Source organism: Cotesia glomerata, unplaced genomic scaffold, assembly GCF_020080835.1.
Source record: "Cotesia glomerata isolate CgM1 unplaced genomic scaffold, MPM_Cglom_v2.3 scaffold_83, whole genome shotgun sequence".
NCBI classification, from domain to species: Eukaryota; Metazoa; Arthropoda; class Insecta; order Hymenoptera; family Braconidae; genus Cotesia; species Cotesia glomerata.
The window spans coordinates 3,619-25,000 of record NW_025404490.1 but is presented as its reverse complement, the minus strand read 5'-3'; the positions used below and the strand labels follow the sequence as shown (position 1 = coordinate 25,000).

Sequence of the window (21,382 nt, the reverse complement as noted above, 5' to 3'; positions counted from 1 at the left end):
ACTCCACGAAAATTTGGAATTTTAAGTAGCTTGGCATATTTTAATAAATCGATGTTAGTCAGTGCTCGATGTGGTAGCTCTACTGGTTTTTTGACTTCTTGCAACCAGCTCTCTCTGGGTATGGTTTCAGATAAAGTCCCATACCACTTCGGTAAGGTTTGAGGTATAATCCTCTACCTACAGCTATTTCCTCCATCTTCGAGTTGTGACGTTTCTTTTCAACAAGTTGATGTTTCGCTGCACTTGCATCATTCACAGCTTTTGCAACACCTGCAGCTCCACCTGTTAGAGCACCAACAGCTGATAACCCTGCAAACAGGGGAATCAGGAATGGAAGTACTCCGCCAATCTTTGACGGAACTGGTAGAATACGAGGCAATCGAACGTTTTTCTTCCCACCAGCTTTCTTGACAGCCTTTCGAGCACCTTCAAGGGCTGTTTTAACTGGATCTCCGCCAGGTTGCATGGACTTTTTAGCTCCATCAACAATCTGTCTTAGAGCAACATCTTTCTTTTTGGTAGTCTTGCGCTTGACTATCTTTCTTTTGACTATCTTGCGTTTGGTTATCTTACGCTTTGTCGTTTTTCGCTTCATTGTTTTTCTTTTAATTGTCTTACGCTTGGTAATAGGTTTTTCTTTTTTAAGACCCATACCGAAACGTCTTTTTAACTTCATGATTTTATTTACACTCCAAGCAGCAGCTCTTTCACCAATAGCAGCGTCTCTCGCTTGAAATCGTTGCCACGCTTTCTCAGCAAGGATTTTATCAGCCTCGTGACGGGCTTCCAAATTTTCACGATTTTTCGAGTAGGCTATATCGTGTTCCTTACACGCAGAGTCCAAAGGATTTATACCTGGATCACCTCGAGCTAACCTCTTGGCTAACTTTGTACCTGGGCCGCAGTACTGATACCCTGGTATGTGAAGTTCAAGTGGGAGCTTATTGATTATATTGTTGAACAAACCTTTACCACATCTGCTCTCAGACATATCACATCAAAGACTGACTTGCTAATCTATATAAGCCGGTATATATACCTCTTGAGCTCAGAATCTCATCAGCAGTCATGGAGTTCAACAAACCAAGAGCTCAGTTACCAGTTATCAACTTTGATCAAATTGTTCAAGGAACCGGTGTGAAAAAACTCAAACGACATGGTGCTTTGCTTCCCAACAGTATCCGTGCAGTATTTTGCGGCCCATCCAACTGTGGAAAGACAAATGCTCTGCTGTCTCTTATTGTACATCCAAACGGTTTGAGGTTTGAGAATATATATCTCTACTCAAAGTCTCTTAACCAACCAAAGTATCAGTTTCTGGAGACACTGCTTAAACAGATTGATGGTATTGGATTCTTCACATTCAGCGAACATGAGGCTGTAATCAAGCCTGAAGATGCTAAGCCTCACTCTCTGATGATATTTGACGATGTTGCTTGTGAAAAACAGGATCACATCAAGGCTTTTTTCTGCATGGGTCGACACAAGGATGTAGACAGCTTCTATCTCTGTCAAACTTATACACGAATACCTAAGCATCTGATTAGAGATAATGCAAATTTTCTCGTGCTGTTCCGTCAAGATGAAATGAATCTGAAGCATATTTATGATGATCATGTCAATACAGACATCTCATACAACTCATTTAGAGATTTATGCTCGGCATGCTGGAATAAATATGGATTTGTGGTAATAGATAAAGACAGTGAATTGAACGGTGGCAGGTATCGAAAAGGATTCGACTGCTTCATTAGTATAAATTGAGGTACTTTAGATTGTGATAGTCATACATGCTGTAGACTTTAACCTGTCAACATGAAGCCTGAAGAAATTTCAAAGCAGAAGGATATTCTGCATCAGATATCTCAAGCCAGCGATGCCATCCGACGGAAGCATAAGATGTTGAAGTTGGGTAAAGATACAGCTGAAAAAGCTATGGAGGAAATGTTTAAACCTATTGTCACACCACTTCAGAGTTTAGTTGAATCTTCAAAGCTGAAAGAAGAAAATATTAAAAAAGAAGAAAAACAAGAAGTTGAAAAACAAGAGGTTGAAAAATCTTTATATGATGATCCAGAAGTATACAACAGTTTAATATCAGATGATGAAAGTTCACTTAACAACACATCACTTGCTATAGCCTCACCACCAGCATCAACAAGTACTCCAGCGCGTAAAAATTCTCTACTCGTTAATTACTTACAACGTTTAAGTAAAAAGCATAAAGATAATGATATGAGATATGGTGTACGCAGAAAATATGGTGAAATGCATATGGGTGATTCACCTATTTTATTTGCAAGTGATACAATAACTGTCAAAGACAGAAATTATCCAATAACTCCTGGGTTGTTGGAATTATTGTTCATGAAGACACCGAAAGACACGCTTGTTACGCAAGATGATAAGACAAAATATTTGGAAATTATCCAGAGAACAAATACTCATAGGAAAGGTTATGATTCAAGTAAAAGTATTTACAGAGATTCAACAGACAAGTATAAGAAATATATTGCTGATTTTGTTGAAAAGCATGGTAGAGGACTACCAAAATATATGATTACCACCAAGACACCTATGGACTATGTATACTGGGATGATCCAAATGAACTAGTTGATCGTTTACGACTGCTGATGGCATCTCAAGCTGCTGGAAATCCAAGTCACACGAATGAAATCATGTCAATTATTGAAGAGCTGAGGGAGGCTGGGGTTATATATTAAAAGCTTTTAGAAAATTACATCATTCAGACATTGACAGTCAAAGTATTCACAACTATGAGCATCGATATATTTGGACGTCCACTGGACAATGACAAGTCGGTTCAACGAGGACCAGCTGGTAGAGGTTTCAATATAACTTCTGATGGAAACTATAACATTGAGAATAAAAGGCTGTGCAATCTCGGTAATCCTTCAAATGAACATGATGCAGCGACAGTGCAATTTGTACTGAGACAGATATCTGAACTGAATAAAAATATAGACAGTGACCAGAAAGAGATTATTTCACATTTACACTCTGAAATAGTAACATTGACAGCTACTGTGGCAAATTTACAGACGGCTATTGAGGAAGTTAAAGCAGTACTTTCCTCTCACCAAAATAATATTAAATATCTCATTGAGAAACTCAATGGACGACAAAAAGGTAGTGATAGCTCAAGAGCTACACAAACCAGCTCGCAGGAACTATAAACGTCGCCATGTTGACATCCGAGGTCTCGATGAGACTTGGCAAGCTGATTTGGTTGAGATGATTCCATATGCAACAGTCAATAAAGGATACAAGTATCTGCTTACAATCATAGATATATTTTCAAAGTATGCCTGGGCTGTTCCAATAAAATCTAAAAGTGGTGCTGATGTCACTAGTGCAATGAAATCAGTCCTTCAGCAAGGTCGTGTTCCTAAGAATCTCCATGTTGATCAGGGTAAAGAGTTCTACAACAAAGAATTCAAAGATCTGATGAAGCAGCACAAGATAAATCTGTATTCAACATTCAGCAATCTCAAAGCATCCATATGTGAACGTTTCAATAGAACACTTAAGAATAAAATGTGGCGAGAGTTTACAGCTCGTGGTAGCTACAAGTGGACCGGTATACTTGATGACTTGGTGAATACTTACAACAACACCAAGCACCGCACCATCAAAATGAAACCTGTTGATGTTACCGCTGCTCAGGAGAAACAACTGTTGAAAAATATATATCAACCACTGAAAACTAAATCGAAGCCGAAGTTCAAAGTTGGAGACAAAGTCCGAATCAGTAAGTACAAACATGTTTTTGACAAAGGATACACACCAAACTGGACAACAGAAATCTTCACAATCAAGTCGGTGCAGAATACGAATCCAACGACGTACAAGCTCGTGGACTATCAGGATCAACCAATCGAAGGTGGATTTTACAACGAAGAACTCAGCAAAGTCAAATATCCAGATGTATATCTCGTTGAAAAAGTAATTAAGAAACGTGGAAATAAATACTATGTTAAATGGTTAGGTTTTGATACTAAACATAATAGTTGGATCAATAAATCTGATATATAAAACACAAATTATATTTACATTGTTTTTATTTACAAACCTTAATACATAAATCCTTAAAACTATATTTACATTGTTTTTTTAATATTACTAATTTTTTGTCTTTTATTATTATTATTTTCATCGTTATCTTCAACAATTTTTCTTTTCTTAAAATCTAAGGGGCCTTTGTAACCCCAAGGTACAGTATCAGTGCTTGCTTCAATGAGTTGACGTTTGTCGTCAGCCCAACTGAGAGCAAGTTTCTCCTGCTTGATTGTATGAACTTGATGTTTTTTACTTTTGATCATGTACTGTTCTTTTCTTAATAATACATTTTCAAAAAGACATCTTTTGAAGTCATCAAACGTGATGGTCTTCAAGGCTGAACCTCCGATACCCTTTGCCCGTTTCTTGATCCTATCTCTTTCCTTCTCGGGATCATGAATTTGGAAGGCATACAATTTGGCTCTGAGACCCACGAACTCGGACATGATTTTTCCATTGTTCTCGTCCTTCATGAGCCCCAGAACCTTTTTATTGACAAGAGGCATGCTGAAGACATTGTTAGGCGGGTAATCGGAGGTATCAAACCGCGAGATATCACGTTTGATATCTTCATAGATGTCGGGTACATTAAATTGGTAAATTAAACTATCTGTATCAGTGTACAATAATTTTGAAGTTTTTTCATAATTTTTCATAACATAATTGTAATGAAAGTCATAAATATAAGTTTTGGATAAATCTAATATACTAAATCCTACATAAATTGGTTTGTTGAAGCAAACTCTTACTTGTTTTAGTTCAACTATAACCATATCTTCATCAAAAATAGTGAGATTATGAAAGTTTGGTCTGCACACTAGATCGGATACATTGTATCGACCTTGCCACTTTGTTCGAAGCCAAACTTCTTTGTATTTTCGTACATTCTCCATCGTCTTTCCGAAAACCGCATTATTCATTAGTTTATAAAAATTTTTTTCAAATTCATTTTTTGCAAGCTTTCGACATTCAGTATTTTTATCAATGTATGATTTGAGCCAGTCTGATTGCTCAAACTTCAAGACTCTGTGTATTTTCTTAAGTTCTAAGCCTAAATCTAAACATTGTTTCAAATTCTTATAATGTATTACATAATTAGTCTTATCATACAGAGTTGTTGTTAATTTTTGTTGTTTGCTGCCAGGTGGTATAAAATGTTCAGGGCAGAGAGGCAAATCTTTGTGTAGATCATGTAATTTCTCAGGATAGTGTAGGTCTACTTCAAGGATGTAGCCTACACTTTCATCATCATTGAAAAACTGATCTACATTATCTACATCTTCAACCCATTCAAATTTACCTTTAGGTAATGACATACTCATCCCAGCACCATACAAATTATTTACATCGTAGTACATCAAGTAAGATTCAGCTTTGCTTGGATCAAAATCTTTATTCATGTACCGGTTGTTGGCTTCAGCGTGTCTATTAGCACACATCGATACCCCTCCGCGAACACCCTTTTCAATGAAAAGAAGCATCTCAGAATCAGTAAATAGTTCAAGTTCTACACCAGTATGCTTTAACATTGCTGAGTTCGAAAGACCTGGTGCTGTATGAAAATGTAGAGCATCTAGATTGTATGTTTTAAAGCAACTACGTCTAAAGTTTTCAAAAACATCAGCCAAGAGGAGGACATCGGTCTTCAAGTATAAGTCTGAGTACTCTCCAAGCGTGTTAATATTAAATTCATTCCAAACTACTTGAGCAAAAGCATAATCGTCATCAGAAATAGTTGAGTTTGTTAATTTTGAATAAAATGAATCCTGGTCAGGTAACTGTGTCTCGTCTAGTCTGTCAATACTATCAATGTACTCATACGGGAATACACCCTTACGTGTTGCTAATTTAAATTTGTCGGGGTCAGGGTAGTGTAGTCGCGTAATCTGTTTGTCTTTGTCATCAAGGTATGAAGCTAATTTTTCTAAGCTGGAGGCCATAAATCTAAAAGAGTCAATAAATCTTAAAGAGACTGAAGTATTTTTAACTGATTTTGTGAAAGAAATGTAACGCTCTTTATTGATCGGTAATAATATTATTTCACCCTCAAATACTGTAGCTAAGGATTTAATTATAAAGTGTGAGTCGTAACCGGATAAATTATGAAAGACAACTGGGATAATTGTAGATTTCTGATAATTAACGTTACATGATTTATGAGCTGCGTTTCTATAGTTACCCGTGAAGTGACAATGATCATAGACTTTATCTGAAGCAGAAGTGATTGGTTTTTCACAAATGTGACACACAGTTGCCTGGTTGTGTCTATCTTGTTGCTCTTTGGTTAAAGGTTTCATTTTAATAGGATTCTTTAAAATTTTTTCAAAGTCCAGAGCTAATGACTCTAATTGTTTAACAAACCAGTTGATGCAATCAGGTGAACGATTTAATTCAAATTTGGAAAGTGTGTTATCATAGCTGCAATGTACATAGTAAGCAATACTGTGTGGAACATGTTTATTAACTGTCTTTTCATCATCTCCTGAAGGTTCAAGTGTGCATTCAAGATCCGCGTAAACTACAAACGGTACAGTATCTTTGGACTTAAAATCTTTGAATTTCAAAATTTTATTTTTTTCACTAGGAAAATCCATGCGGACTTTGTTAGTTTTAAAACAATCTACTCGGTGCTCTAAATAACATTCTTGAAGTTTAAAATGATTCAAACACCGATCACAAAAGTACAATTTATGTCTACCTAGAGATATTTGACTTGTAATTAATCCAGAAAGATTATGTATCCATGCAAAGTGATAGACAGACTCAATATTATCTAAATTATCAGTAAAATTAACACTTTTTTTAATCATTAATAAATGAATCGTTGGTATTTCTGACTCGAAGTTACTTAAATATAATGGTATAATGGTACTTTTTTCAGACTTTTTACCCGTGAATTCAGAATCTATACCATATACGTTAATGCTAAGATCATTCATTTTTTCAAATTTCGGGATGTCATTAAGCTTAATTGGAAATTGAATACCTTCATAATTTAATCTGACGCTGAAGTGACGATAACTTGAAGGGTCAGCTGGAACCAATACTGGTGGATGCAAGGCGGCGTTGACACACCACAGGAAGCAGAACTCATCATCGTTCTGGATGTTCGTAACCGCACGCTTCTTCTTGACAATATCCCTCGGTAATCTGACGAAGGTGGAGTTCCCAACTTGAGTTGGTGCGAATCTTGACATAGTCACCATCAAGCTGTTCGATCCAAGCAGACTCCACCCGGAACCCTCATGTTCAAAATCTTCAATTCTTTGAAGTAATTTATTGTGGACATGTTCACTGTACCAATCCTGAAGAGATGTGGCAGGGAGAATCTCACGGCTTTTGGTGACGAAAGACTTTCGCTCTTCTACATCTTCTTGCTGTTTCCGGAATGTGCAGAAGAATTCCACATTCACTTTCAACCCTGCCAGATCTCTCAAGACACTCTGCACCTTGTTGATGACGATGTCCCGTGAGGCTTGGAGAAATGATGCTGGATCTTTGTGACGCTGGTTGACAATACATCCAGTCTGAATGTTACCAGCAAAAGCATTCTCCAAGTCCTGCCATTTGACTCCTTGGTTGAGATCTCCACCAACTACTTGGTTACCGAGTCTGGAGAACTGATCGGCAAACCAGTTAAGTTGGTTGATGTGTGCTTGAACACTTCGTCTCACTTGAATTGTTGTCCCAGGATCCAGTAATATTGTGTTGAAGTATTCAATGGTCTCATCACACACTCGTGAACACCTTTGACGATGTTCATCAGTAAGCTGCTCTCCCAACAGATCAGCATATGAGACGGCAATAGTGTCTACCAAGTTTTTGAGAGCCTCGATGAGGTTATGTTGTGCCATTTTGAAAGGATACACACTTCACTACTGTCTATTTACACAATATTGTAGGTTATGTACACTGTTTATAGGTTATGTACACTTTTTAGAGGTTATGTTCACTTTTTTAGAGGTTATGTCACTGTTTATAGGTTATGTACACTTTTTATAGGTTATGTACACTTTTATAGGTTATGTACACAATAGTTTATACACACACTGAATTTACACGAGACAACAGTTTATGCATACAATAGTTTTTGCACACTGGACTTCAGTTTTTGCACACTGGATTACAGTTTTTGCACCTGGACTACAGTTTATGCACACAATAGTTTTTGGCACACTGGACTACAGTTTATGCACACAATAGTTTTTGGCACACTGGACTATAGTTTATGCACACAATAGTTTTTGCACACTGGACTATACTCGCGTACTTCACAACACTGAACTTCACTATATTTTATAACACTGAATACTGTTTAATTACGAGAGATGTTTCACTGGAGACATGTACTTCGTTTTTATGAAGTACGCTCTCGGGGAGCTGCTTATATAGGCAGAAGATACTACGCAGTTACCCCCACTCCTCTACCTAAAAACCGGTTTGATGACGTCATCTACTACGCAGTTAGAAATAGAACAAAGAAAACTGCGCAGTTACGTGACCTTAAACAGGTTCAAACCTGTCTGATGACGTCATCTACTACGCAGTTAGAAAATTCTAGAATGGTATGAGTCATCTGATTCGTGGAAATTTCCCCCACTCCTCTACCTAAAAACCGGTTTGATGACGTCATCTACTACGCAGTTAGAAATAGAACAAAGAAAACTGCGCAGTTACGTGACCTTAAACAGGTTCAAACCTGTCTGATGACGTCATCTACTACGCAGTTAGAAATAGAACAAAGAGAACTACGCGACCTTGAACAGGCTCAGACTTGTCTGATGACGTCATCTACTACGCAGTTAGAAAATTCTAGAACAGAATGAGTCATCTGATTCGTAGAAATTTCCCCCACCCCTTTCACAAAACAGGTCTAAACCTGCCTGATGACGTCATCTACTACGCAGTTAGAACAAAGAGAACTACGCAGTTACGCGACCTTGAACAGGTTCAGACTTGTCTGATGACGTCATCTACTACGAAGTTAGAAGCTGTCACCAGATGGTGTTGCGTCAAATCCTTCTCGCAAGTAGTTGTCATAACTTCATTTTGAATATATAAAACATTGATACATCATACTCCAAATGCGTAATCCTGAACTATTGATCTGTTATGGCTGAGCCGAAGGTGGGTTAATAGTTGAGGATGCTTTTTTCTAACCTCAAAATGTTGAACTTAAATTCAAAATGGCTGATTTAAGATGGCTGATTCAAAATGGCGGATAGCCGCCACCAGATGGTGGATTCAAAATGGTGGATAGCAGCCACCAGATGGTGGATTCAAAATGGCGGATTCAAAATATCAGCCACCAGATGGCGGATAGCAGCCACCAGATGGCGGATAGCAGTCACCAGATGGCTGATTCAAAATGGCGGATAGCAGCCACCAGATGGTGGATTCAAAATGGCGGATAGCAGCCACCAGATGGTGGATTCAAAATGGCGGATAGCAGCCACCAGATGGTGGATTCAAAATGGCGGATTTAAAAAATGGCGGGAAAATGGCGGATTCAAAAATGGCGGGAAAATGGCGGATAGATTCAAATCACAGAATTCACCACCAGCGCCACCTACAACCTCCACCATATCCACGTCGGTAAAACAGGTCGGTAAAACAGGGCGCCCATATCTACGAATGGTAACTTAGCATGGATACGAACCCACAAATCTGTTTTACCGACTGAGTATTACCCCCCCTGACACACTACTCTCGGAGAGCTCAAAATAACCCATAAATTGTATTTTTAAGCTCGAAGAGCTCAAAAACGTCATTGGTGCAATTTTAAGCGCCTAAGTATGGAATTAGCGGGGTTGCAGGGATGGCCTTCAGGGTCAACCGTTTTTCTAATTTTTTTTACATCTATTTTATTTTTTTTTATTCATTTAAATTCTATAAAAAATGAAATTAAATTAATTTAATTTATTATTATTTTTATTGATTTTTTATTTTTTATTTTTTGTTGACTTTTTATTTTTTATTGATTTTTTATTTTTTATTGATTTTTTATTTTTCATTGATTTTTTATTTTTATTTTTTATTGATTTTTTTATTTTTTATTTTTTATTTTTTTTTTTTACATTTATTTTAATTTAAAAAAAAAACATAATTCAGGAATAATTTTTATTGAAATTTAAGAGTATCCACTTAAACAGATAAACATAAATAAATAAATTAAATTAATTATAATTAGGGGAGGGGGGGGGGAAATGGGGTACTTAAGAAACCGTTATGATTTTAAGCACTTAAATATGTAGATTTTTCTCGTTTTCAGTCGTAATTGAAGGAAAATAATCAAATTTCAAGTTGCCGTGAAAAAAAAATTTTTTTTTTTTGCGGGCAAAATGGGGTACCCCCTGAAAAAGTGAAAAAAAATTTCATTATCCGAAAATGAAATGTCGTTAAAAAAATAACATTTTCTTATCGATAAGTCTACGAAAGAACCCAGAGAGATGAACAAATCACCCAAAAAAGAAACATTGTTATAGTTGACGCAATATACTCGTAACAAAAATTAAGGTAGCAAAAAAAATTTTTTAATTTTGTGGTAATTTTTGACGGGTTTCGCTTGAGTAAAAATAATATCAAGATAAAAAAAAGAGTTCCCTTGAGAAAATTCTAATTTTTGGATCTCTCGGTGAAAAATTTTTTAGACATAGTTCTCACGCAATTCCAAGCAATAGCACGAAAAAAAAACATTCATAATTTTTTTGCACTCTCTTTCTTGGTTTAGGGATTCAGGAAAATTTTTTCAAGTTGAATGATTTTGTAGGCCTGAAGATTTTACTTTTTAAATTAAATATCTCACAAGCCCACCAAATGATTTTGAAGAATCTGGCGGCTTCTGACACAGTTTTCTGAGCATTGATAGTTAAATTATGACATCAAAAATTATCCAAGAATAAATTTCGAAGTTATTTGAAAAAGACATTCTTTTAGAATGGTTAGTTTACACAGAAAAAAAGGTTCACTTGAGCCAAGAAAATATTTTTCTTCCTAATTATTTCTTGAGCGAAAAAAAAATTTTTCATATAACCTGCATTGAAAATGTGAGTTTCAATGCCTGTTGAGCCAACCGAAACTAGACAATTTCAGACCAATGCGACTGTGCCGGGCAGGTATCAATTATTTCTTCCCGGCGGACAGAAAATGACGATTTTCTGTCCGTGAAGTGAAGTTGCAGCTTTATTTTCAATCCTATCAATTGTTTGTTTATTTTATACCTTTATAATTTTCATTCTATCCGTTAACTGTACTGACATATTATAATTCTGTTATTAAGCATAAATAAGAATGATAAAAGAAAACTTGTCAATTTACGAATAATGTTTGGTAAAAAATAAACTATTACTTTCTATTTTATTATGTTTCATAATAAAATGGTATTTTCGCTGTTCGTCTGAAACTATCTAGTTCTGGTTGGCTCCAGACATTGAAACTATCATTTTTAATGCAACTTATATGAAAAATATAATGTGTGACGCGGGATGAAACACGATTTCAGATCGAGTGATGCCAGCCCTCGCTTCGCTCGGGCAGGCAACTTCACTGGTCTGAAATCGTTTTGTTTCATCCCTAGTCACACAATATACTATTCTTTTTGACACAAGAAATTTCACTTATTCCAACAAAATTAACTCTCTTGTTTTAAGAAATATGTATCTTGATCCAAGAAAATTTATTTAAGTCAAAAAAATCTTCTTGTTTTGAGAAAATTCAGCCTCTTGCTCCAAAAAATTAAATATAAAGATAGAAGTAAATTTTCACTAATATTTTTATTGATTAATATATCAAATGGGAAGATCAAATAATGTTGAATCATTTTTTTTCATTCAATATGTATAATTGCACGCTAAAATAATATAAAATGGGTATCAAATATTCGAGAGAAAAATTTTCTCAAGGTGAGAAAATTTTTTTCTCAGCTGAAGTAGGTGGCACTGCTTCCCTAAAGTATCTAAAAATCTTGATCAAATGTAAAAATTTATTGCATCAAGTATTTATGATAATTTGAATTAAGAAAAAATTACTTCTACCAAGAATAGAATTTCAAGAAAAATTTTTATTTCGGGCAATACAACTTAAGTCTTTCTTCAGGCACCTGAAAATTGTCTTGAGCCAAGAATTTTGTTCTCCATTCAAGAAATTTTTCTTCTGTGTAAGATTTTTCTTCGACACATTAGAGGTTTACACTCACATACACACACGCTGACAGATATCCTCGTAGGAATATTAAGAACTAGTTCCTGGGACCTTAAAAATGTGAAGATCAGATTAGAACTTGATTTTCAAAAACTGGCATGGAACCAATGACTCCCCGATTTTTTTTTTTTATTTAATCATTCATTTGTAAAGCGAGAACTTAAAAATTTAGAAAAAGTAATCGTAGATGTGAAAAAAAATTTATTACGATGCACAATGACGATAAAAATTACTGTAAGAAAAGTTAAAAAAAAAAAATTTTTTTTGTTTTTTTAATTAAAAAATTTTTTTTTCTTTTAAATTGTAGGAAATGACGTTAAAATATATTTTAGGAAGCTGAAAGAGCTTTTTGGAAAAAAAAAATTTTCTTACGAAATTTTGGGGGTACCCCATTTTGCCACCCCTACTCCATTTTGCCCCCCCCCCTCCTATAATTTTTTATGAAATTAATCATCGACGTCCATTTCACTTTCGACTACTCGACTCTCCAGTGTTCCGCTTGTCAAATTATAAAATAAAGTCGTGGAAATGAAGCCGGCAAAACTGAACACCCGAAATTCAAATGGCGAGTAGTCCTCACTGACGTCGAAAGAGTGTCCATAAAGACAAACTGCTGATACCTTGACAACCTGTAAAAAAAAAAATGAAATTATTAATTTATTATTAAAAAAATTTTTTTTTTTTTTTGAAATGGCTAGTCGTACGACAATAGATTTCGTTAAACGAAACGTAGGTTACCGTACATCAAGTCATAACCCTTTTTTATATTTACCTGACGTAGATCGATTGAATATCGCAGGTCATGGTTGACGTCAACGACCATGATGACGTGAGAATGACCCACGTCATCATGGATACCGAAAGAAAAGTGGTCTGTGAATAAATATTCACGGTAGCCAAATATTTCGCGCACGCATCCGATAAATCTGAAAAAAAAAAAAAAAAAAAATTAGATAATTTTAATAATAAGAAAAAGAACTTAAATTTTAAATGATAAAAAAGACTTACTCATAAATTCGGCCTTGCCGGAAAAATGATCGAGCGTTGACATTCATGATATTTTTTCTTCCGTTGATGAGAGATGAATGATTTAAATGTTAGTTTATTTATTTATTTATTCATATGTTTAAATTAAAAAAAAAAAAAAACTCATTAACACCTGAAAGTTTTATACAATTTTTGTTTATTGATTAATTTTACATGTATATGTATAAGTAATCCAAATTTAAAATCTCGCGCAATTATTTTTATATGTAATATCAAAAATAAAAAGAGTATACGCCAAAAGCGTAGGCCATCAGGTAGTATTTAAGTCTAGCTGTAAGATACGATATCTGGAGTGTATGAGTGCAAGAGAGAAAGAATGAGAACGAGAGTATATACTAAGGTACGTAGGTATGATTTTTGAGCGATGTCAGAGTAAGTACGAGGAGTGGGAAAAGGGGATGAGTGCTGAGGGTCAGTTGACCTGTGTGTGAAAATGAGTTCTATACGAGCATTTGACAAAGACGTGCCATTTTTCTTGTAAGACATTGTTCTAAATAAACTTACAATCATTTTAGATTCGACTAGTCATCACTTCTAGAAATAAGAACCTTATCCCTAGTTATCCATCTACAGGGGATATCACATATATTTACAAAATTTTTTTATTGAATCCTAACCAATAATGAAATATGTTCAATTTTTTATTTAATTTTGATAACTTTGATAACTTTTGAATGCGTCGTTTGATTTTCTTTTTTAAATGAGCATTCGACGCAGTATTTAAAGCACAAAAAGCCATAATTTATAGCTAAATTTGTCATTAAAGACAAATTTGGGGACTGGGGAAATAAAGGATAAAAGGGGGATAAAGGATAAAGGGGAGGGGGGATCTTACTCAGTAGGAATTTTTCGGTAACCGAAAAAGTAATTCAGAAAGCCCAGACCGGGACTCGAACCCGGATCGTTTGGTTACGCGCCAAAAGCTCTACCAGTTAAGCTATCCGAGACATTGTCCGTAACTACCATTCAGTCACCTAATAAGCAATTTAGGTGGCAAATGTACAGGTTTATATTGATTGGTTTGGAAATCTTGAAGATATTTTTAAAAACACCGAAAAACATAATTTTATGAATTTTTAAATATCTATAACTTTTGAATGCAAAAGTAATATTTGATAGAAATATTACTTTTGCTATGTAGAGCTCAGCTACGAACAGATTTTAAGAAATTCCTTTCCCAAAGGGTTTTGTGGGGGTGTTAACAATGAAAAATTGCCGTTTTCAAGCTGTAACTTTTACAGACTCCAAATTTTGAAGGGATTTTCTATAAGTGATGTAAAAATAATTTTTGAACGAATTTTACAATATCCTATCCCACAGGGGGTTGCGGGGGTGGGTATTAAGAATTGAAATTTTTTATTTTTAAGCTATAGCTTTTATAGACTCCAAATTTAGTAGGAATATTCTATCTAAATATATATAGGAGCTGCTTTATGTATATATTGACTCATCACGATATCTCGGGAACCATCGAATTAAGAAAGTTGAAATTTAATAGGAATATTAATTTTGCCATTTTGAATTTTTGATTTTTTTTTTTTTTATTTAATGATTATTTTTTAATTTTGAAACTAACAAATCACAATTTCAAAATAAACATAAATTTCAAACATAAAAAACGAATTATATGTCTATTATTATTTTCTCAATTTTTTTATGCGGCCCACTTTCTGAATTGTCATATTTATTTCTTCGTCTCCTATCGATTCTTTTTCTTCATTTTTCGTCTTCGTATCCTTTTTTTCTTCACTTATTGTTGTCATATCCTCTTTTCCTCCACTTTTGTGTCTTCATCTCCTTATCTTCTGCTTCTGTTTTCTGTTCAGCTTCTCCTAATTAAAATATAATAATTTTTATCTTAACAACCTTTTTCATAAATAAAATAATATGGCAGGTGAATGATTATAAAAAAATTAACTTTTTAATTTCCATTGTCTTTGTTTTTCCTCTTGTTTACTTAAGCGAATCATTCTTTCATTATTTTTTCTTTCTAAATAAGCTCTTATCTCTTTAAAATAGAACAAAGCGTTGTAAATTCCATCAATTAATGATTTCTACATAAATTATAAAAAATTTTTGATTTTATATTAACGTCCAATAATTTTAAAAGAATAGTTTCTATTATCATATAATAATATATGTATTTTAAGCGGCATGATGGCCGAGCGGGTTAAATCATTATCCCGTTAGTTCGCTCGCACATCATGCCGTGAGGCGAGGGTTCGAGCCCTGACGGTTGTTCGAATAGTTCCAACACCAACCGTCGGGGGTCGCTCCGTAGCCGAACTGTACTGGCATGGGTTTTTTCTGTGGTTTCCCCATCGCCACTATTCCAACAACCGATAGAAAGGGGTGAGGAATAGGGTAAATACAGTACAGAAAGCACAAGTTGGTCCACAGCCGCAGTGATAATAATAAAGAGTTGAGTATATAAATGTGCGAAAAATAAGGTTGATTATGTAGTGAAAATACAGAAGTGAAAAGAGGACGTGCTGGGGTCCAAAAAAAGCGTTGAATAAAAAAAGACAGTATAAAAATCAGGACGGTGGCGCACTCGAAGAATGTGACAGCTACCATCTACCCAGCCTTGTAAAAACCAAGGACGGTATACTAGTAAAAATCGAAATAAAATAATAAAATAATATATGCATTTTAAATTTACCTTTCTAATTTCTGCAAAACCATTTTTGCCTTCATTGTCAACATCTTCGTAGCAGCCAATCCCTTCGTGAAATCTTCCATCTCGTAAAGAAATTCTAACTACTGTAATGCATTAAGTAACACACTTTTTTGATTTATTATCTGCAATGAAATGATTAATTTATTAGTAATAACAATTGTAAAATTTTGTACGAAAATTTAAAAAGATTATTTTTATTTTAATGTTAAAAAAAATATAACTTACTTATAGTTTGAGATTTGATCTCATGTGACCAATTCTCATTTCCAAACACATAGTCAGCACACAAAATTAAACTTTCGATACTTTCTTTATTTGACATCTTTAGTCCTTTTTGAAGCTATTTGAAGCGTTTAATCAATCAAATACTTCGGTTGTATGAAAGGATAGATTAGGATCAACCGTTTTCCTAATTATTTCTTCAACAAAAGACAGTCAATTAATTGACAGATAGGTTTTATTTTTGTTTTTGAACAAAAGATAATCGATTAATGAAAAATTTACATAACCTGTAAAATATGAATAACCAAAACGATATTATGAATCTTCTAAGAGATATATTTAATATTTTACCAAGTCGAGGATACTTATATCAAAGAAACAACAGGTAAGATATAAAATAATTGAACAATTCAAATATAGAGATTTAAAAATAATTTAATCTCTCGATACAGTTTTTATGGATACGTATGCGAAACTTATGGATATCAAAGATATGGGGAGAAACATTATTATATTTTTACAGTAACCGGATGGGATTCTTTCAATTATCTTTTTGCAATCGGAAATGCATCGTTCACCGAATGTTTAAAAATCAAGTAGGTTAATTATTATTTTAAGTTCATACCATCATGCGTTACATAATTTATTGATAGAAATTAATTAATAGTACTTTCCATATAGATTTTACACATTTCAAATGCGGCTGATTTTATTTGTCACTTTCCATCAATTAATGATGAAGATTTATCCACATCTAAATTTTTTACAACGTTTAACCAAATTACTTTTTTCAATGAATTTGTAGTAGAAGAGTTACCAATCCTTGCAACACAAAAGATGAATATTGAAGACGAATACGAATGAATAATAAATATACCAGATTATTAAATTTACAATTAAATATTATATGTATTAATAAATCATGGTGGTTTTCTTCATAAAAAAGAACTCAGAAATTTATTCGTATTTTTAAAAATTATAAAATAGTCTTGAATTTTTTACAATTATAATAAGGTTAATACTTAGTTAGATTTATAAAAATGAATTGATAAAACCGTTGCCATAGACAATTCATGTCACAATGTTTTGGATGCGTGGGTGGATGCATTGGAGTACGTAGGTGGATGCGTGGGACGGTGTGTGTGGAAACGCGTTTAAAAGCGTTTAAGTGATGTTAATTTTACCGCGCTTTATGCGCTCGATTATGATGAAGAAACGCTGTGCATTTATTTTATTGGCGGAAATAAATAACTATCCATATAAATTTGAAAAAAAAATGGTAAAGGGTTGATGGAATTTAAAAAATAATAGCCATAATATTCCCGAAAATAATGATTCTAATATTAATTCGTCACCCATGCATTCACACATAAATGTAAACATGAGAAAATTGCCATTTTTAGAAAAAATATTATTTCATTTTTTAATTGATGTTAAATACAATTAAATATCTCATTTATTATTAATGCATAATTAAATTAAATAATAGGATCCATATAACAGAGTATTTTTCTACTTATTTCTTTATTTCATCGTCTTTCTCATTTTATTACTCTCAACAACGTATCTATCTTCTTTATCTTCACTCTCTCCTGATATTTCTGGAGCCGCATCCGAAGTGATTTCGTTTTCATCTGAGAAAAAATAATTTAATTGTATTTAATGATCTTTAAAAATTCAAATATTGAAAATATTAAATAAATAAATTATTAACGTCGTAATTTCCATTCTTCTTTCTTTTGCTCCTTTTTCAATAAACGCATCATGCGTTCACGTTCTAGTCCCTCCAAAAAAATTCTCTATTCTTTGAAAAAGATGAATGCATTGTAAATACCATCAATTAATGAATTCTAGGTAAATAAAAAGGAAACGTATTGAAATGATCAATAATTGTCCATATTTTTCACTATGAATATATACCTACACCCAATTTTACCTTTCGAATTTCCACTCCTGGAACTTCATTTAAGTCAAGAATCCTTTCAGAATAACCAATTCCTTGATGAAATCTCCCATCACATAACGTAATTTGAACTGTTGTTATGCATTCAATACGTTCTTTCTTCGATTTGTTGTCTACTTTATAGGAATCTATCAATAATTGTAAGCGTTAGAGTTTATACAAATAAAATGGAATTTTTTAATTTATGATAAAATCAGAAAGAAATATAAAAAACTCGAATGCATTTATTTATTTTTCGGTTAATGTAATTAGTTCTCACCAATAGATTGAGATTTTATATCATGCGACCAATTTTTTTCTCCGAACACTCTATCAGCATAAGCACATAAATTTTCTATACACCATCGATTATTCTCCGTCATTTTTTGTTGTCTTCTCAAACTTTTCTCGCTTGATGTTTATTGAATCAAATATTTATATTAAATGAATAAAACAAATGACTTACTATAGCAACCGCTATAAAACAAATAAACATTATTTTTATAAACAAATGATAAGCAAATAAACGACAGATTTACATAACCTATTAACTTAATAACATCAGAGTGAACGTGTACTTGATTTCTACCCAAATATAATGGTAAATATATTGAATAATTTTCCGATGAACAATCCAATTAGCTTCAGTCAACCTTATGAGTAAGTTTTTAATATTCCATTTCTTCATTAATCAATAAGATATTTAGGTGAAATTTAATTATTTAAAATGTTTCTATAGTTATCAAGGAGTCATTGTGGAGAACTATAGAATTAAAAAATTGAATGGAAGCGATTATTTTGTGTTTTCGGCTCAAAAGGAACACGGAGAAAAAAATTTTGCTATAGGAACTCTATAGTAAAATTGGAAGAGAAATCGGAAAATGAAGATGAATCGGAAAATTAAGATTAATTAACTTATATGACGAATAATTTAATGTATTGTATTTTAAAACAGTATTTCATCTTTCGTTAAAATAAACTTATTCTAGTTAAATAATGAAATTGATCAATAATGAAATAATTAACGAAATTTTCCACCCATTCAAGGGCATACGAAGGTACGTGTTAACAATAAAAATTTTTAATTTCCAAGTTATAAAAAATTTCAAATTTTTTCAAATAATAATAATAATAATAATAATAATAATAATAATAATTTATTTAATACAATGAATTTTGAATTACTTATAACGACTTATGACATAATGTCGAATAACAAAACGTATTTTGTTTATGTTGAATAGAATTATCTTAATACTTCTTTGTATACTATATTTCTTGTTTTTTCTCCTTCTGCTAAAATAAATAAATTTTCTGCTTTTCCAATTCTTGAAAATGCAACATATAGTTGACCATGAGAAAAACATTTAGTTCACAAATCCACACCTGATATTTTCAATGTTTGACCTTGAGACTTATTAATTGTCATTGCAAAACATACACGAACCGGAAATTGAATGCGTTTGAATTGAAATTCGTAATTAGTACAAATAATAGGAATGCGAGGTATAAAAACAATATCGTTTGTCCCACATCCAGTAATAATTTTTGCTTCTATAACATTTTTCTTCAATGATATCACTTGTAGTCGAGTTCCATTACACAATTTAGGGGGATTCAGATTTCTCATAAGCATAATTGGTGCAGCAACTTTTAGTTTCAAATTATGATGTGGCATGCCAGCTGGATTCAGAGAATTTAAAAATTGCGGTTGAAGAATCGGGGGTAAAGAAACTTTTCCTTCGGAACAACAAATTGAATGACATTCATCCTTCCACCGTAGTGCAGGACAATATGCGCAAATAAACGTTTTCCAATTTTAAATGCTGGATCATCATCATACTTAATTCTTATATCATAGTTAAATGCACTATATTCTTTTTGTTTTCCCTATGAAGACATATTGTATAGTCTATTAGTATTATTAGCATTGTCATTAATATTGTTATTATTATTAAAAATGTCAATTGTATCAATATTAGCATCGTTAGGATTGATATCATTGATGTCGATATTGTCTTGATCATTGTCTTCATTATGGAGATTATTTTTTATGATCGTCTCATCAACGGATCGTCGCAATTGTGCTAATCTTATTCTTTTTGCATTAACTGTAGATCGGCCTAGTTGCGATTTTTTTTTGTCATGATAGGTATTCTGTGAATGTGTTTAAAAAAATTTTTAAAAATTTAATAATTCTATGGTCACTATTTTATTAAGATAAAATATTTAATCAACGTGAATATATTAATTATTATACTAACCTTTATAAGTTGAAGACCCTCTTCTTCATTCAACTAACCAACGAATACTAAACGTATCATAACCAATTAATACTAAACAAAACATAAACGATCAAATGACAGATATATTCTTTTTTGTTTTTAAACAAAAGATAGTAGAGAAAATCACATATTTACATAACCTATAAATAATTCTACCTTCTTTTGTTTTTCTTCAAAAGACAATCGAATAAATTATAGAAGATTGTCATTTGTGTTAAATGAAATGACAGTTTTACATAGCCTATAAAAAATGAATGATCAAGTTGATATCATGAGCCTTATTAGAAATTCTAAACTTTCTATATAGGTTTTACACATGTGGTTTTTTTCATAAAAAATAATTAATTTGTTTATATTTTTAAAAATTAAAAATATCGTCTCGTGTCATAATTTTGTCGATGCATAGAAGTGCGTAGGTGGATGCGTGCAAGTGCGTGGGTGGATGCGTGGGAGTGCGTGGGTGAATGTGTGGGAGGCTGTGTGTGGAAACGCGTTTAAGTTTGCCTGTCTTTATGCGCTTGAATATCGCTGTTCATTGGTTTTCTTAGCGGAAACAAATGACTATCCACATAAATTTAAAAAAAAATGGGAAAGGGTTGATGGAATTGAAAAAATTAATAGCCTAAAACCTTCTACAATTAATTCCGCGTCGAATGGTCATGGTTTCATGCCGATCGGTCCAGTAGTTTTCAAGTTTACCGCGGTGGAAAAAAAAAAGTTGCTTTTATATATATATATATAGAGATTATTTTTTATTATTTAATTTTAGTTTTTCGGTAATTTTTTTTTTATTTTTTGGAGCGTTTTTTTATGTGAAGAAGTTTTTTTTGATTGGTCGATTTGATAAGTCAAGGGGGAAGGAGATGATGTAGGAGTTAGATACATTAGTTACACATAACACTTAACTTTACTTCACACTCGCCTTA

At 33.0% G+C, this 21,382-nt stretch overlaps 2 protein-coding genes, 1 long non-coding RNA gene and 1 other non-coding gene across 4 annotated transcripts; 1 reads left to right on the top strand and 3 right to left on the bottom strand.

Annotated features, from left to right (window-relative positions):
• The first annotated feature begins 1,815 nt into the window (after positions 1-1,815).
• On the top strand, positions 1,816-2,724 carry LOC123274854. The gene has a single exon (XM_044742609.1). It carries the CDS (start codon positions 1,816-1,818, stop codon positions 2,722-2,724), a length of 909 nt encoding a protein of 302 aa, XP_044598544.1.
• Positions 2,725-4,086: 1,362 nt separating this feature from the next.
• Positions 4,087-7,935, bottom strand: LOC123274853. Its single transcript, XM_044742608.1, has 2 exons — positions 4,230-7,935; positions 4,087-4,094 (listed from the first exon to the last, which is right to left on the bottom strand). The coding sequence occupies exons 1-2, from the start codon at positions 7,933-7,935 to the stop codon at positions 4,087-4,089; spliced, it is 3,714 nt and encodes a 1,237-aa protein (XP_044598543.1).
• Positions 7,936-14,202: 6,267 nt separating this feature from the next.
• Positions 14,203-14,275, bottom strand: Trnat-cgu. Its single transcript has one exon. It is a non-coding gene; the product is annotated as a tRNA-Thr (tRNA).
• A 1,047-nt stretch (positions 14,276-15,322) lies between these two features.
• On the bottom strand, positions 15,323-16,450 carry LOC123274851. Its single transcript, XR_006511586.1, has 3 exons — positions 16,233-16,450; positions 15,990-16,129; positions 15,323-15,381 (listed from the first exon to the last, which is right to left on the bottom strand). It is a non-coding gene; the product is annotated as an uncharacterized LOC123274851 (long non-coding RNA).
• Between the last annotated feature and the right edge of the window lie 4,932 nt (positions 16,451-21,382).

Coding starts and splice junctions, on each gene's coding strand:
- LOC123274854 (XM_044742609.1), top strand. CDS start 1,816: ATGAAGCCTGAAGAAATTTCAAAGCAGAAGGATATTCTGCATCAGATA.
- LOC123274853 (XM_044742608.1), bottom strand. CDS start 7,935: ATGGCACAACATAACCTCATCGAGGCTCTCAAAAACTTGGTAGACACT.